This window comes from Perna viridis, chromosome 1, assembly GCF_037379345.1.
Source record: "Perna viridis isolate PV_CMFRI_1.1 ecotype Kerala chromosome 1, ASM3737934v1, whole genome shotgun sequence".
NCBI classification, from domain to species: Eukaryota; Metazoa; Mollusca; class Bivalvia; order Mytilida; family Mytilidae; genus Perna; species Perna viridis.
The window spans coordinates 7126080-7141729 of record NC_142445.1 but is presented as its reverse complement, the minus strand read 5'-3'; the positions used below and the strand labels follow the sequence as shown (position 1 = coordinate 7141729).

At 33.0% G+C, this 15650-nt stretch overlaps 2 protein-coding genes across 8 annotated transcripts in view; one reads left to right on the top strand and one right to left on the bottom strand.

Moving 5' to 3' along the window:
* The window catches only part of LOC148627037 (TPR and ankyrin repeat-containing protein 1-like), a 42521-nt gene extending 38137 nt beyond the window's left edge, over positions 1-4384 (bottom strand). The window contains exons 1-3 of one of the 4 annotated variants that reach the window (XM_088566089.1): positions 4254-4384; positions 1218-1317; positions 506-759 (exon numbers count right to left, since the gene is read on the bottom strand). In XM_088566089.1, the coding sequence (XP_088422215.1) occupies positions 506-759; positions 1218-1233 (270 nt within the window). In that variant the 5' untranslated portion in view covers positions 1234-1317; positions 4254-4384. The other 3 variants (XM_088566108.1, XM_088566099.1, XM_088566115.1) reach the window with 3 other exon arrangements.
* The window catches only part of LOC148627036 (TPR and ankyrin repeat-containing protein 1-like), a 73603-nt gene continuing 61921 nt past the window's right edge, over positions 3969-15650 (top strand). The window contains exons 1-4 of one of the 4 annotated variants that reach the window (XM_088566064.1): positions 3969-4063; positions 11076-11189; positions 13009-13256; positions 14931-15093. In XM_088566064.1, the coding sequence (XP_088422190.1) occupies positions 11153-11189; positions 13009-13256; positions 14931-15093 (448 nt within the window). In that variant the 5' untranslated portion in view covers positions 3969-4063; positions 11076-11152. Of the gene's footprint in view, positions 4064-4445; positions 4641-4665; positions 5028-11075; positions 11190-13008; positions 13257-14930; positions 15094-15650 lie in introns of those variants that run through there. The other 3 variants (XM_088566074.1, XM_088566044.1, XM_088566054.1) reach the window with 3 other exon arrangements.

Genomic DNA, 15650 nt, shown 5'->3' with positions numbered 1-15650 from the left:
TCAGAATTAAATGTTGGAAGTTTTCTTTTGGTTTATGGAAACTTTATTTTTATCAACTTGAAAGGGCAAGAGTTACATTTAGGAATGTTGCAATTTTGATCATTATATAGATAGCAGTGATTTACTGAATGTTCCCAGTGTAAAAAAATTGATAATTAATTCTGTGAAATAAATTTGGCAATTTCACTCTAACACTTTCTCCCGCCAAACTTCACAACACGAATATCAATCCCAATTCACAAAATATAAAATTCATATCGAAAATAGCAATCAATGATGAAGGATTCTATATAATTAATAGGATAGTCCATTGGTTATCGTAAATAACCAAAATATGATCACTCGTGCAAAGAATGCAAAAAGATTTAACTTGTGCATGAATCAATTTTGGCATACTCGTTAAATCTACGCATTCTTCGGCACTCGTGATCATAATTTGGTAATTCACTCTTTCCAATTAACTATTCTATTAGTACTATACTAATAACAAACTGGATTCACTTACATCGATCCAATACGGGAAATTGTCCATACATATGTAGGCATCTTGTAGGGCCTCACTATATCTTCTCATTTCCCACAGAACTGTTGATTTATTACATAGCTGTTTTGGTATCTCATGATTCAAAAATGGATAAGACCATGCTAAATTCAGTGCCTCAGTATACCCACCTAAAGCGGTTCTGTAGTGCTTAGAGTTGAAACTTTCATTGGCTTGAGAATTCACATGCTGAAAATAGGATCTCGTTTTTTCTGAAACTAATATTTAAGACCAACAATTAACTAAACTTCTGATTAATTTCCTAATTTCCTATTGGCCAAAGCCAGTTTCATTGACAAGAATGCCCATCCAAAAACTATACATGCATCAGAAACAGACAATTGTGAAGGCCATTGCTATCAACAATCCACTAACATTTCAATTAAGGTTAAAAAAGATTAGTTACTGTTGATTCTCAACATTCTGTAGGGAAATATAGATGTACCAGTACATAGGAGTAAAAACTACTGATTACTGGCTATTACATGATTTGTAGACACACTACTGTTAAACATTTTGAACTGGTGTGATAGCAATTTTGTCAGGTGCACTAATGTATTAGTTTTCTTTTACAGATTTAGAAAATTTAGAATCTTTTATAAGGTTTATGTAGAGTATGTATTAATGATTGTTTTCCATTCTGTAAATGACTCCAAGTAGTTATGACAAAACATACCTGGATGAAAAGACATTCTCAATCTGTCAACATTTTTCCCATTAATGATAGAGACATGAATTACAAGTACTTGTCTTCCCGGAAGTCTGCTATACTACATCTAAAATTGACAACAATAAAAGACTTAGCAGGACAAAGACTGATAACACTGCAAGGTCAAACACTGAACAGTTTGGGCATGAATGAACACATTGTTAATCTTTGTACAGCTCTGGGTTTAGATTGTGATTATATATACATTAGATACAAGTTCACCAGAATCCAGGAGGCTCCTTTTAACCATTAATTCCTAAACAGTTAAAGGCACAACCACCAAAATAAATCCCAGCCTACCTTTTGGGGTATGGCATCTTATGGTACAATTTCAGAGAGATATTGTCCATACATCACAAAAAAGCTTGTTTTTGGTGTTAATAACCAATTCGTCATGACCACAAAATTCAATCCAAGCCTCACTTTGGTGATGTATGTTGCACCTTGTAGTACAGTTTCATAGAGTTCTAGTCTAGATACCAAATGTATACTCTTCAGAGGACCACACCTGGAACAATGCTTCCATTGACAACATTATGATACCATAAAATAGCAGCAATTTTGTTTGTGATCCAATGAAAAAACAAGAGGCTTTCACAAAGCCTGCATCGCTCAGATGGCAAACCATGCCCTATTAACTAAGTAGGTATAGGTATCATGCTTTGTTACCATGTTTAACAAAAAAGTGTTGAAAAAGAGCAGATGTTGTAAGTTGAACTGAGTACCACTGTAAAATGTTGGAAATTCATTCAGTGTTTTTAAAACCTCTGTAAAAAATTTGAGCAGGGCTCCATAGTATAAATTGATGAAAAAAGAACAAAATGGTGTTAAACCATGGCTATTCAACATTTTAATCATTACTGTTCATATCAGAAGACCATGTTTACTATATAAACAAATTATTGTTGAAATCAAAGCGAGTATAAAAATTAGTGGGAAAATGGCCACCTAGAACAATCTTTCGTCATCACCATTCAACTTAGAACACCTATTTTCCCGAAGAAACCAAAAATCATTGGAATCTAAGCGACTGGTGAGATTTTACATTTGTATTTGAGGAATTGAAAATAGCAAAAAAGGCATTTTGACCCCTATGTTCTATTTTTAGTAATGACAGCCACATTTTTTGACTGATGAAAAAATTTACACAATCAGTTTGTGGAGAAAACCCTACAATAAAATATGCCAACTTTTATTATATTTTGTTACAATTGGTTTCAGAGATCTGTATATGTGAAAACTACAAAAAAAATCTGTTTCAGGGGCCATAACTCCTACAACAGGCAAGAAATCATTTAGAAAGTTTTGGCGAAGGTCTGTCTTCTGATGATGAATAATATGTATCTCCATGGGAATTTTGCTAAATTCAACGCTCTTAAGAGTTATTTACAAAAAAAATGTATCTCTACCCTACATGTTCTATTTTTAATAACTGTGGCCATGTTTTTCACCAATCTAAAATCAAGACAGTTATTTCGTTAAGGATTACCTAAAAAAAAAAATTACCAACTTTCATTAAATTCTGTACAGTAGTTTCTGAGGAGAAGATTTTGGAAAGTAATAACATCAAAAACAGCAAAAACCATCCAAAAAGGGCAATAACTCCAACATGGGTCAGATTTTCACCAAAATTACATCATGTATAGATCTCATCATGGTGAACACTTTTAACCCAATGTCAGGAATTGGTTAAAACTAATGGTATTGGAGACATATGCAAAAAACTGCTGTCTTACCCATAAGTTCTAATTTTAGTTACACTGGCCATATTTTTTAACAGATCAAAAATCTAAAAATCCGTTTTGTGCAGGATACACTAAGAAACAAGCAGCTCAAGTTTATCAAAATCCATTCAGTAGTTTAAGAGGAGATGTTTAAAGAATTGCCCCTTAAAGTGCAACATTACTCAGGTACAGGTAACAAAACCCATTTTTTATCTCAGATTTTATCTTTACTCAGGAAATTATGGTATTTTTATTGAATTAAATTTACTATATACAGAATAAATTTTAAAAATAAATTCAAATAAAGTAGAAGTATACCTATAATCAGTTCCTACCTGGCCAGAGTGTCACTAAGTTAACAATATCCCGGTAATATATCCAAATTAAACTAGATTTTGATATCAACTATCATTATCACAGAACAATTTTATAAATTTCAATATTTCAATATTTTTTATTTGTTGTAACACATTGACAGTAAATGGTTATAACACAAATAATAGAAACAAAGTATGTAAATTCTGACAACAAAATGCATATAATCTACCGGGTACATCTAGTTTGATTAACATAAGAACTTGTGTCGGCGGTGAATCAATTCTGCCAATTCACCTATACTACTATTTTGGTTTTGTAGGGTTTGATCACGGAGTCTTTGTTTAATATTAGATAAGACATTTTTGATATTGCTATTATTATCAATTAAGTAGCCAAAACCAAGTTTCTTTATCCATAATTTAATTATTGTTATCCATATATTTGAATCCGGGATATTTGTATGTATTTTGTTTCCCAATGTACTCACTGAATTGGAGAGATGTTCCCAAAAATTTTATTGCTAGTAGTTTTACTTCCTCTTGTAAAGGGTGTCCATTAAGCTAATAAAAGTGAACTTTTACCTTTTTCTCAGTTTTGATAATCCAATCTGATTGAGATAAAGTTTTAGAAAAAAAAACAAATTTCTACTTTCACTTTCACATATATTTGTCTTCTACGTTTTGTGACGGCTTACATAATTTCAGTCCTACTATTAGCAAAGTTCAGAAGATTTATGGCAGAATTTTTTTATCATCAGTAACTTTTTGACTGGTAAGATATTAAGATGATCATGAGAATATAAACACAGAACGGATCAATCAATGGATTAAAATGAAGGAAGTGGATTTTTTTCAAGTTATGATTTAGTGAACCATATAGTTGACTATTTCAGGTACAATCATAGACCAGTAGTTAAATTATTTTCAGGTCTATGATACCATTCATGTGTCAAATTTCCTACCTATTCAAAAAATTTCCGCAACTTCGGTTTATATCGGCAAGGAATCTAAACATCGTTGATGTTGGGTTAATATAAATCGATTTACCCGGCAAAGTGCCAATAACTCATGGAGTTAGTTCCCTTAAGTTGTGAAGAGTAACTATTATAAGTTTACATTCTTCTGACTTGCATTTATAAAAAAAAAAGTACAAGTGAACGTTGTCACTGAAACCATATCGATGTTTAGACTTGTAAACTATACGCCAGTCAAATTGCATATGTTTGTGAACTGTGGTAGCCTCCATGGGAGATACCTCAAACGTTAATATGTGTGCTTCAACCAAGGAGTAGGATACCTTCAGGATGCGGAAGAAAAACATTTGGCACAATGGCGGGAAAAGCGAACAGGTGATGTGTGTTCATGCGTTCTAATGTCAACAATGCTATACGATGTTATGCATGCTTTGTATAATTTAACATAGCGGTACAGATCCACACTGACAGCCCAGTATTATTGCAATTGAAGAGTTGTCTAGAATTTACTGTCGTATAGTATGATGTACGGGTGTTAAGAAAGCCGAATATGTCGATAAATTCTTGGTATCATAGTTAATGTGCGTCCTTAACCCTTTCTTTTATATTAAAATAAATAGTTTAAATGGTATATGTAATAAGTAAAGTGCACATTCTCGCTGCCTAAGTTAGAAGATGGACGCTATACTGAAAGTGAAAGTAGATTTGGAATTCTTAGAAATGGCTGCTATGTGGTAAACTTAGTTTGTATATTGCACGAAAGTAAGCCATTTTTACTAATTTTATCAAATGGGCAATAAATGAAATTTAATTTCTAAACTAAGCTGCTTTTACAAATGTATGTATTTTAAATAGTTAATCTGAAACTGACTATTTGTTGACAAATATTCCTTGAAGTCATTTATGGATATTAGAATACACCTATGTTATTGCTTTCATACAAGAAAACACTAGTCCAAATTTATTTTTTAAAATTGTTTTGCGTTGAAGTGGAGTTTCTATTTCTTAGGTAGGTTAAGTTTATACCTAATTGAAAATTTTCTGTTGGAAAAAGTTCGTCCTGTCAATATTTTGAATTTATTTCTAGACATATTTCAAGAACATATAATTCAAAATATAGCAAAATGTTTAAGCTTTAAGACTATGAAATAATGTTATATCAAAATGTGCTAATTAGTATAATCTTCAAGAATATGTAAACATTATTTGACAGAAGTGATGCATTTTATCAAGAGTGAGCTAAATTAATCAACATGCCCCCTTTTTATTGCCATTTTCTTGTCCAAAAGAGTTTGTCCTGTCAAGATTTTCACTTTATTTTTTGTCATTTTCCAAAAAAAATTATATCAATGAAAAGCGCTTTCATTCTTTGGATGTCAATTGAAATTTTTGCAGGAATGATTTTGAACTTTTTCAAATGGGTCCCCCTGAAGTCAAATTGCGAATTTTTGTTGCAGTTGGGAATTTTACGTGCACCATTTGATCAGTCTTTTATACAGAAGTGCAATTCACTGACACTTTCATAACACCAAGGCACAAGCATTGACCCAACCCTCCCCCTTTTATTTTAACAAAATTGACAGACATTAGTGTTATACTGATGATTTTTTTTTATCATGGGAACAACAGCTTCACTCCCATCCCTTACCAATTCATTGTAAGGTCACTTGTGACAGGACTTCCACAAATATTAGGCTTGTATATGTTTTGAAACTGTCGAAATTTCTGGGGCTAGACACTCGATCAAACTCAAGCTCATAATAAAGGTCTATCAACAACAAATGACTCTGCTACATATTACGCTAGAAGGTAGCATTGATAAAACAGTTTAATTATATTTGCAAACGTATCCATCAAAAGATCCAACTACCTTTCTCATTAATAAGTACGTTCACAAAATTTTATTACTTCGCAACCTCTTCCCTGAAATTGTGGTTCTATTGGAACTCGGAAACGGATTATGGACGGACACGAAAAGAATCCGGATTTTAAAATTTTTCACTACCGGCAATTGGGAATTTTTTCAGCTGGGGGAATAGGGCTGCCAGGCGGCCCCAAATACTACAGTAACGTCATCCCTGTTCTGAATTCCATTCAGTGAAACTAAAGTTATAGCCAAAAATTTAATAAAAAATGCCCACCTGTTTTTTTCTCATCCTGTTTATAGACCGACCCTGCTCCAACCAAGGAGTAGGACATTTGGCACAATGATGGGAAAAGCAAATAGGTGATGTGTGTCCATGTGTTCTAATGTCAACAGTGATATAAGATGTTATGCATACTTTATATAATTTAACATGGCGGTACAGATGCACACTGACAGAGCGATATATTTGCAATGGAAGAGTTGTCTAGTAAATGTGTGCCCTTTACCCTTTCTTTTATATTAAGAATGAATACTTTAAACGGTACATGTAGTAAGTAAAGTGCACATTCTCACTGCCTCTGTTAGAAGATGGGCTCTATACTGAAAGTGAAAGTAGACCTAGAATTCTTAGAAATGGCTGGTATGTGGTAAACTTTGTACATTGCACAAAAGTAAGCCGTATTTACTAATGTTAACAAATGGGGATAAATGAAATTTAATTTCTGAACTAAGCCTCCTGTACAAATGTATGTATTTAAAGTAATTCAATTAATCTGTGACTATTTGTTAAACGTGTATTCCTGTAAGTCATTTATGGATATTAGAATACACCAATGTTAATGCATTCATACTAGAAAATACTGGTCTAAATTGCATTTTTTTTTTAAATTATGTGCGTATAATTTTTTTTGTATTTTTGTTTAAAGCTGCATTAGCTGCCAAATTTGTTCAGTTTTGATTCTATTGAATTTTGCTGATTCAATGAAATAAGTTTGTAGTAATACAATTGAAGCAATTTATGTCGATACCTACAGAATTTTGTGGAAACAACGTTTTTTTAATCAGAGAAGATCGATAGGTCTGATCTAATTATTTTTTGCCATTACTTCTGAAGATTGCCAACAGGACATTCACCAGGGTTAAAAAAAACTTGAACCTTGGTAAAAAAAATAACAATAACGGATACACAGGTAAGCATGTGTCTTGTTTTTATTTCTTGATTAGATGAAATAAATTATGATCATATTTGAGGATCCTTGGGTTATATTTGAACTTTTTTCTGCTACGACTTGAGTCAGTCGGACTACCTTGCCGTTGAATAACCACTTGCTATGCAATCAGATTTGTTATTAAAGAAGGGACTCTGAAAGCACATGTGCGGATTAAGGTCACCAGAAGTCACATGCATACGAACTTATCTAGGTCAATTTTATGTCTTGCAAGATAATAAATACATAGACACTATTTCAAGTATTTAATGCATTTTATTTGTGGATATCAGATGAAATTGTACAAGAAAAGTACAATTTAGTAGAATTAATTTAAAGTTAAGGTATATTTCTAAAGAAACAAAAATTTATGAAAATGAGATACTGCAGCTTTAATTTCAAAATAGTTTCTACAGAGAAAACAAAAACTTGACAAAAATTTTTTTAAAGGTTTCTTCCAATTTCAAAATCATTGAAGTGTTTTCCTGATGCTTTGGTACAAAAACTTGCCTATTCAAGGGTCATTTAGGAAGGGATCCGTCATACTCTTTATTTTTACCAATGCCTCATCATTTTTGTAACTGTGCCTAAGGAAAGGACTTTTAAAAAACCTGACTATTCCAAGGGCATTCAAATCTTGAAATGACAATCTATACCCTGGTTCCTAGGATATTTGGCCCATGCAGTATACATGTATGTAAAGTGTATGTGTGTTCATCTTTTACAAAGCTTGGTTTACACAAATTTACATGTAGATTACTTTTTGTGTTGTTACCTGGCATGTCTGAAACTTCGTACAGTTTGTCTCAAACACAACAAAGGTGTGCATCTCTTATTTTTGGAAAGATGTGGGATTCACATGTATTTAAGATTTATAAACTTGCTCACTAATGTTTGGAAGTACACTTAGTTTACCATAACCCATTATGAAAATAAACCATATTTTACATACTATCAATCTGTCCCAAATCAAGCTTTAAAATGGTAAAAATGATGATTTTTTTTAAAATCTTCATGTATGTTGCTGTAAATCAAAAATATCAAACACCTGATTGAAAAAAAAGTTCCATTTTAACTCGGGTGTCATTACTATTGTGTTGGGTGTTACAAATTTACCAAATTTTTTCTGGTTTGGTCAAACCACAAATTTGGATTCCAAACAAAACATGAAATTTCTGTTAAAAACTTAGAGGCTCAATGAATTAATGAATTTAAGACTCCACAAGCAAAAATGTGTGGACGCGGGATGATATACATACATGTACATATGTATGTACAAACTGTACCCTACATGTAGTTTAGGTCGTAAAAGGTGTTAAAGAGTAATCAAGGGAACCAAGGTTATAGCGGTAATCGAAAGAATGTAATCCAGGGACAAAGACCAGACATGGAAAACAGACATACACAACTAAAATCATACATACAAAGTAACAAAAGTAAATGAGCAACTCGGACTCCACTAAAAACTGGGAGCATGGACCAGGTGCACCGGTAGGGTAAGCGTCCTCTGCTTTTCCAGAAACACCCGCCAAGTTGCTCATAAAAAGTCAAGTCAGGGGTAGACAAACGAGGAAAGGAAAACTATGACAGTAAGGACAAACAGTTAAGATAAAGTAATAGAAATTACAAGTTGCATGTGCAAACGTCGTGTAGGAAAAACAGACATGAATACTGTATTTGTATTTGATTTGATGAAACATAAAACCAGAAGAGATTAAAAAAAGATGGTAGGCATTTTCTCCGAAGTTTTGAATTGAAATATGTAGTAGACATTGCAGATATATCAGAGTTTAAAATAAGTTTTTTTCAGACATCTGCCCCATGGGCAGGTGCTGAGAACAAATAACTTGTCCTTCCTGCATGGACTTGTCCTGCAAGCAAGGTGCTTGCTAGTTAAGGGTCTAGGGCCCCAGAAGGCCCCAGTAGCTTTGGGGTATATGGTACAAAATCCTGCATTCTAGTCCTTTCTTGGCAGCAAATTTTTAGTTTTAAGGTTTGCACTTTTTTACTGAAAATTTAGAAAAACGTACTTACCTACTACATATTTCTTGGTGACAGGTATCAGCACCATTGTGTCAGAACATTTCAAATTAAAGGTTGCTTTTTAAAACTTTGCTCTTCTAAATTTATTTTTAATGAAAAATCTTGAGCATTGTATGTGACTATGAACTAGACTAAGACACAATTTTGAGTAATAACAACAAAATCCAGAAAATTATCAGAAATTACAGGCCAAAGGCATTACATTCTATAGATCATGCTAATCAAAAAACCTTGCAAGGTACAGGCATCTTAAACAAAATGTTGGATTACAATGGTTTATTATTAATTCAAAATGATTAAATCATCCCTAATGTCACATGTATTTCCACAATTTAAGGATTTTCAGTTTGTAACTAACTTGATACTGAAAAACATTTACAATGTACTTCATTCTTTAGAATTGTCACTAATCTATATTTATGTCTTGAGCAATTTAGTTATAGATTTGTGTAAAGGTGCTAGACATAATTTATACATGCTTCTTGTAAAATTACATGAATCTCTTTCTGAATAATGTAAGTGTCTGAGTAATTTAAATTTGCTCTATGCTATCTTTTTAACATCATCATAAATTGGAGAAAAAAGGACGTGTACATGTAAGTAATCAAGCATAAAATACTGAAAACTTCATTTTGACCTTCACTTTTGTCGACTATGATTGCCAACTGTTACATTCAAACTCGGACCTTTCAGTTTTTCGCCACCACAAAGAAATGTTAACTTTAATTTGAGAACGATGTAATAAAATCTTGACCCAAACAATTAAGTACTATCTTAATTTTAAAAAATATTTTCGAAATAAATGAAAACGCTCCGTAGAGTTCCATTTTTTTAAACTTGTTTTTAAAAATTTGATATGTGGTGATAAATAATGTTCCGAAAATTTCCAGAAAATAATGGCTGATCGGCGCCATTTCAGATATTATATTGATAAAATTAACTTCAGTTTTAGGAATAAAAAAATATAATTTACAGATACACACTAAAACATGTTTAAGTTTTATTTTGTTTGACATGAACCCAGAAAATATCAAGTGAGTACCATGAGCTTCAACATTCTTAATTCTTTTTTTTTACCCTTACAACAAGCAACTCCAGTTTAATCCTTTTTAGATTTAGCAGGTCTGATTCAAAATTGACAATTTTCAGATATTTAAAAGTTTTTTACAGACGGTGCGAGTATTTTACACCTAATTTTTTATTACAAAACAAATGCACATCAGACTGATGCAACTGGCATCTTCCCATTATTTTCCGAAATGATTGCATATCGTATCTTAGAAAAGCTATGCTTCAAATTAAAAATGCAAACAGAGCTTTATTCTAAGGTGGGTTATGTTCTTGAGAGCTAGTGAAACTAGAGAAAGATACCAAGTACTTGTTACATGCAACGTTTCCTGAACTTCTTGAAGATGACTGTTCCAAGAATTTTATGGTAAGGTAGGAAAAAATGAAAGGCTATTGTATATTTTACTGATAAAAATTTACACTTACCTATTTTTATTAAGTGAACCCCAAAAAGTGTGAATATTTTTTATTTTCTGACCAAAGACCTTGCAATTACTTGGGGCCATCTCATTGATGTTGTTTCATGCACATTGATGTTGAGCTCGCTATTTATTATCTGAGAATGGCAAAAATATTTACACTCCTCATCCCCTTTGTTAACCTTACTTTTTATTCATCTTTCAGAATAGACTGTAATAAGAGTGAACACTATGAAGTTTGTTACATGTCATTATTGAGGAGAAACAAATCAACTTAACAGCATGGAATTCCCTCCTAGAATGCCAAATCCTACTGCAGGTAATTATCCTCCTAGAATGGCAAATCCTACTGCAGGTAGTTATCCTCTTAGAATAGCAAATCCTTCTGCAGGTAATTATCCTCTTAGAATGGCAAATCCTACTGCAGGTAATTATCCTCTTAGAATGGCAAATCCTACTCCAGGTAATTATCCTCTTAGAATGGCAAATCCTACTGCAGGTAATTATCCTCCTAGAATGCCAAATCTTACTCCAGGTAATTATCCTCTTCGAATGCTACTGCAGGTAATTATCCTCTTAGAATGCCAGATCCTATTGCAGGTAATTATCCTCTTAAAATGCCAGATCCTACTATAGGTAATTATCCTCCTAGAATGCCAGACTCTACTTCAGGTAATTATTTTCCTTGAATGCCAGATCCCACTGCAGGTAATTATCCTCTTGGAATGCCAGATCCTACTGCAGGTAATTATCCTTATATTTTCAGCCATTTTTTTTTGACAAAGTGGAAAACTTTCATCAGGAGAAACATCCTTATTTAGGAGGTAATTTAAGGCAAACAATATCACTGCAAAAGATGGTAACAATCCCAATAGAATGTCTGAGCCAACTGAAAGTAATTATCTTTTTAGAATGCCATATCCAACAAAAGGTAACTATCCTCCAGTTTAAGAATGTTAGGTGTAACTAAAAGTAATTATCCTCCTTGAATGCAAAATTAATCTTCCTAGAGAGTCAGTTCCAATTGAAGGTAATTATCCTCTAGTCCAAGAATGCCAGATCAAACTGAAAGTGATTATTCTCCTAGAATGCCAGATCAAACTGAAGGGGATTATTTTCATTGAAAGTCAGATGCAATTGAAGGTAACTACCTTCTTAGAATTCAAGATCAAACTAAATGTAATTTTGCAAAATTTGTCCTCCTAGAAAGTCAGTTCTAACTAAAAGTAATTATCCTCCTAGAATCATGTCTTATCAAACTGAAGGTAATTATCCTCCAAGAATCATGTCTGATCAAACTGAAGGTAATTATCCTCCGACATATCAGATCCAAGTATGATAATGATCCTCCTTGAACGCAAATGCCAACTGAGGTTCTTCCTATATAGCCAAAACAAACTTCAGGGAAACTATCCTCTTAATATGCCAGATCCAGCAGTAGAAGCTACCTTCTGTTGAATCTCGCATTCTAGGAGAAAAATCACCTTCAGTTGGATCTTAGGTACTAAGAATTACGGCAATAAGACCATTTTATTATTTCTCAAAAAAGCAGAGGTTGTGGAAGATTTTCCTTTTAACCCTGAGCATGAAGGTGGACAAAAGAATAGATGGACGTATTCTGCTCTAATTTTGTCTGTTTGTTCAAGCCATAACTCTTTCTTCTTCAAAATAGGCATACCATATTTCCACCATGGTGTATCACCGAGAGACAGTAAGTTGCATACATTCATGACCACTACAACCTTAACCCTTGAACTCAAGGTCAAAATTATAGGTTTTTAGACAACCCCCAAAAAATTAGTGGCTGTATAATTGTAACACACTGTCATCGTCGTCCAGCATCTGTAGACAATATGATTGCCAGATAATAACTTTAATCTTTATGAAATTATACCACAAGGTGCTATTCCACAAAAGGAAGGCTGGGATAGTTTTTTGAAGTTTTGACGTGAACTGGTTAGGAATAAGGGGCCAAGAAGGGGCTAGAAACAAGCGTTTTCTTGATGTATTGACATTAACTGGACTATAAGCAAATAGATCTTTATTTCAGTGCATTGGATAAATGATTTTAATAATGGGATGAGAAAATATGGTGCTATTTAATTTATCTGCCTAACACACTTCTTTTTTTGCTTTAGATCAGCTTCGCTTCATGCTTTACCAGTTAAAAACAGAAGCAGAACACAATTTACAGAATGGGAGATTCCAGGAGGCTTTAGAAGGTTACACTGTGGCTCTGCAAACAGCATTTGCTTCACCCATACTTATTAATGAAATACCTAAACAGCTGTGCAACAGATCTATGGTCTATTATAAGATGGGGAAGTACCAAGAAGCATTGAATGATGCTTTACGCTGCATTCAAACATTTCAGCCTTGGATAAAGGTTTGAAATTAAGAGTGTTTATTTAGAGTGAATTGTAAGCACATCTCATAAACCATCTTATTGGATTTTCATGAAATTTTATTGGAGGCTAAGCATCATATTTTTACATACATGAAGTATGATAATTAATGGTAATGTCAGTTTCATGAAATTTGGTTCCCAACGATAAGGAGATTTCCTTTGATATTTATAGAGAAGAAATCTAAACCAGGAATTCAAAAATACATGAACTTGTGTTTCTTCCCTAACCCACGAAAATTAGTATCCATGAATTAAAGTACTTTTACACTAGATCATGTATTATTGTTAAATAATCCTAGTTTGGTGAATTTGATACATTGCATCTACCCCAAAGAACTTGAGATAAAGGATACTATGGACATTGTGAAGTTAGCCTTCTATCTTGACCTACACTGAGAGATCGAGGTCAAGAGGAACTATAGACCAAAACTATACAACAAACACGATGACTTTTCATTCCATATTGTCAACTTTCCTTTCATTTGTGGTAACATCCCTTCACCACCTGCGTATGGAGTTTTCATATCACAACTCATATGTTATGGCGGAGCTTGCTGTAACTACGCAGACTTTTTGTATCACGTTAGACTTCTTACAAGTAGACTTTTGGAACAGGGTTATGTTGCTACAAGATTGAAGTCATCACTACAGAAGTATTATGGTAGTCATCATAAACTTGTGGATTGTTACAATGTATCCATCTGCGCCAGAAAAACTGATTTGTTCAAAGGGTCATGGTATTCTTTTCTTATTTTGTCTACCCTGGACTTGATGTTTATGAGCAACTCGGCGGATGTTTTTAGGAAAGCAGAGGACATTTACCTTACTGGTGCACCTGGTCCATACTCCCTGCTTTAGTAGAGTCTGAGTTGTTCATTTACTTTTGTTACTTTGTGTGTATTTTTTTTTTTGTTATTTTATGTTCTTGGTTTTGTGTGTGTGTTTTCCATGTCTGGGCTTTGTCCCTGGATTACATTCTTTTGATTTCCGCTAGAATCTTGGTTCCTTTGAATATTCTTTCATTTGTTAAGCTGTTAGAAATAAGAGAAAACTTTACAGGTATTATTGTTTATGGGATTCCAGTTTTTGTGGCTTTTGTTGGTTTTGTTAACGAAATTTGGTTCACAAAAAAAAATGTCCTATTTGTTTGTATGATAGAGTTGTCAAATCAATGAATTCAAGAATCAAGGCATTGACCATTTTCTCCTAAACAACAAAAAATTGGTACCCAATTATGAAAGTACTTTCACAGTTATATAAGGTTATTGTATGCATACTGGGGAATATTATCCCAAGTAGAATGTTGTATTGCACAAGTTTATGAGTGCAATATACATTCTATGAGAGATAATATTCCCCAGTATTCATGCAGTAACCCTTTTATTACATGGCAATATAGTAAAGTCTTGATTAAAATGATTTTTGCCATGGGGTATGTGACAAATTTTAATTATATTTGACCTAGTGCAATATGGAAATTTATTTCACACTGATGTTGCATTGCTTTCTATGGAGAAATTATATTGCTATACAATTATTATTGTTATTGTTTTACTTGACCAACAAAAGTTCATATTAGTAGTTTACATGCTTAATTCTGTCAAACTTCACTGGTTTAAATGAAAATGGACCTAATACTAGTGAGTTTTATAGGGTTACTGGAGAGGAAGTCAAGCAGCAAAGGCTTTAGGGCAGACAAGACGAGCCATTGAAATTCTCAATGATGGGTTAGGTTCTTGTGTATTCAACCAATCACCAGTTGAAGACTTTGTTTGTATATACGCAGAAATAGCAAATATCCTCAGCCAGTTTAGAGGTAAAAAAGACCAAAAGCAAGCAATTTATAAAACTTATCTATTTACCTTAAGTATAAGTGTATGGATCTCTATGAAATTGTATCACAGAATTCTATACCACAAAAAGCAGCCTGGGATTGATTTTGTTGATTAAGACTTTTAACTCAGAAGGGTAGAACAGGCCAAAATCGAGAATTTTTCGGTTTTCTCTACAAAACCTTGAGGTAATGTGTATGGATCTATGTAAAATTTTATTAAATTGGACTACAAGCTTAAAGGAGAAGCCTATGTTATTTTGCAAATCATAAATATCAAAAATAATCTGTTAAATATTCATGAAAATTAAATTGAAACAAATTAATTTCCTTTTCTTAATTAATAAATCGAGATTTATAATTAGGAAATTTGAATTTCCTGCGCCTATGGGCGCCACCATGACCGGTTGAACTGTGACATCACAAAATCAGTTTGTAAAGTGAAAGTAAATAGGTAATTGATTACGATGTCTGAAGAAATCGCAAATTTGGGGCTTTTCCCCTATAATTTCAACTCAAAATAAATAGAAGAAGAGATTGAG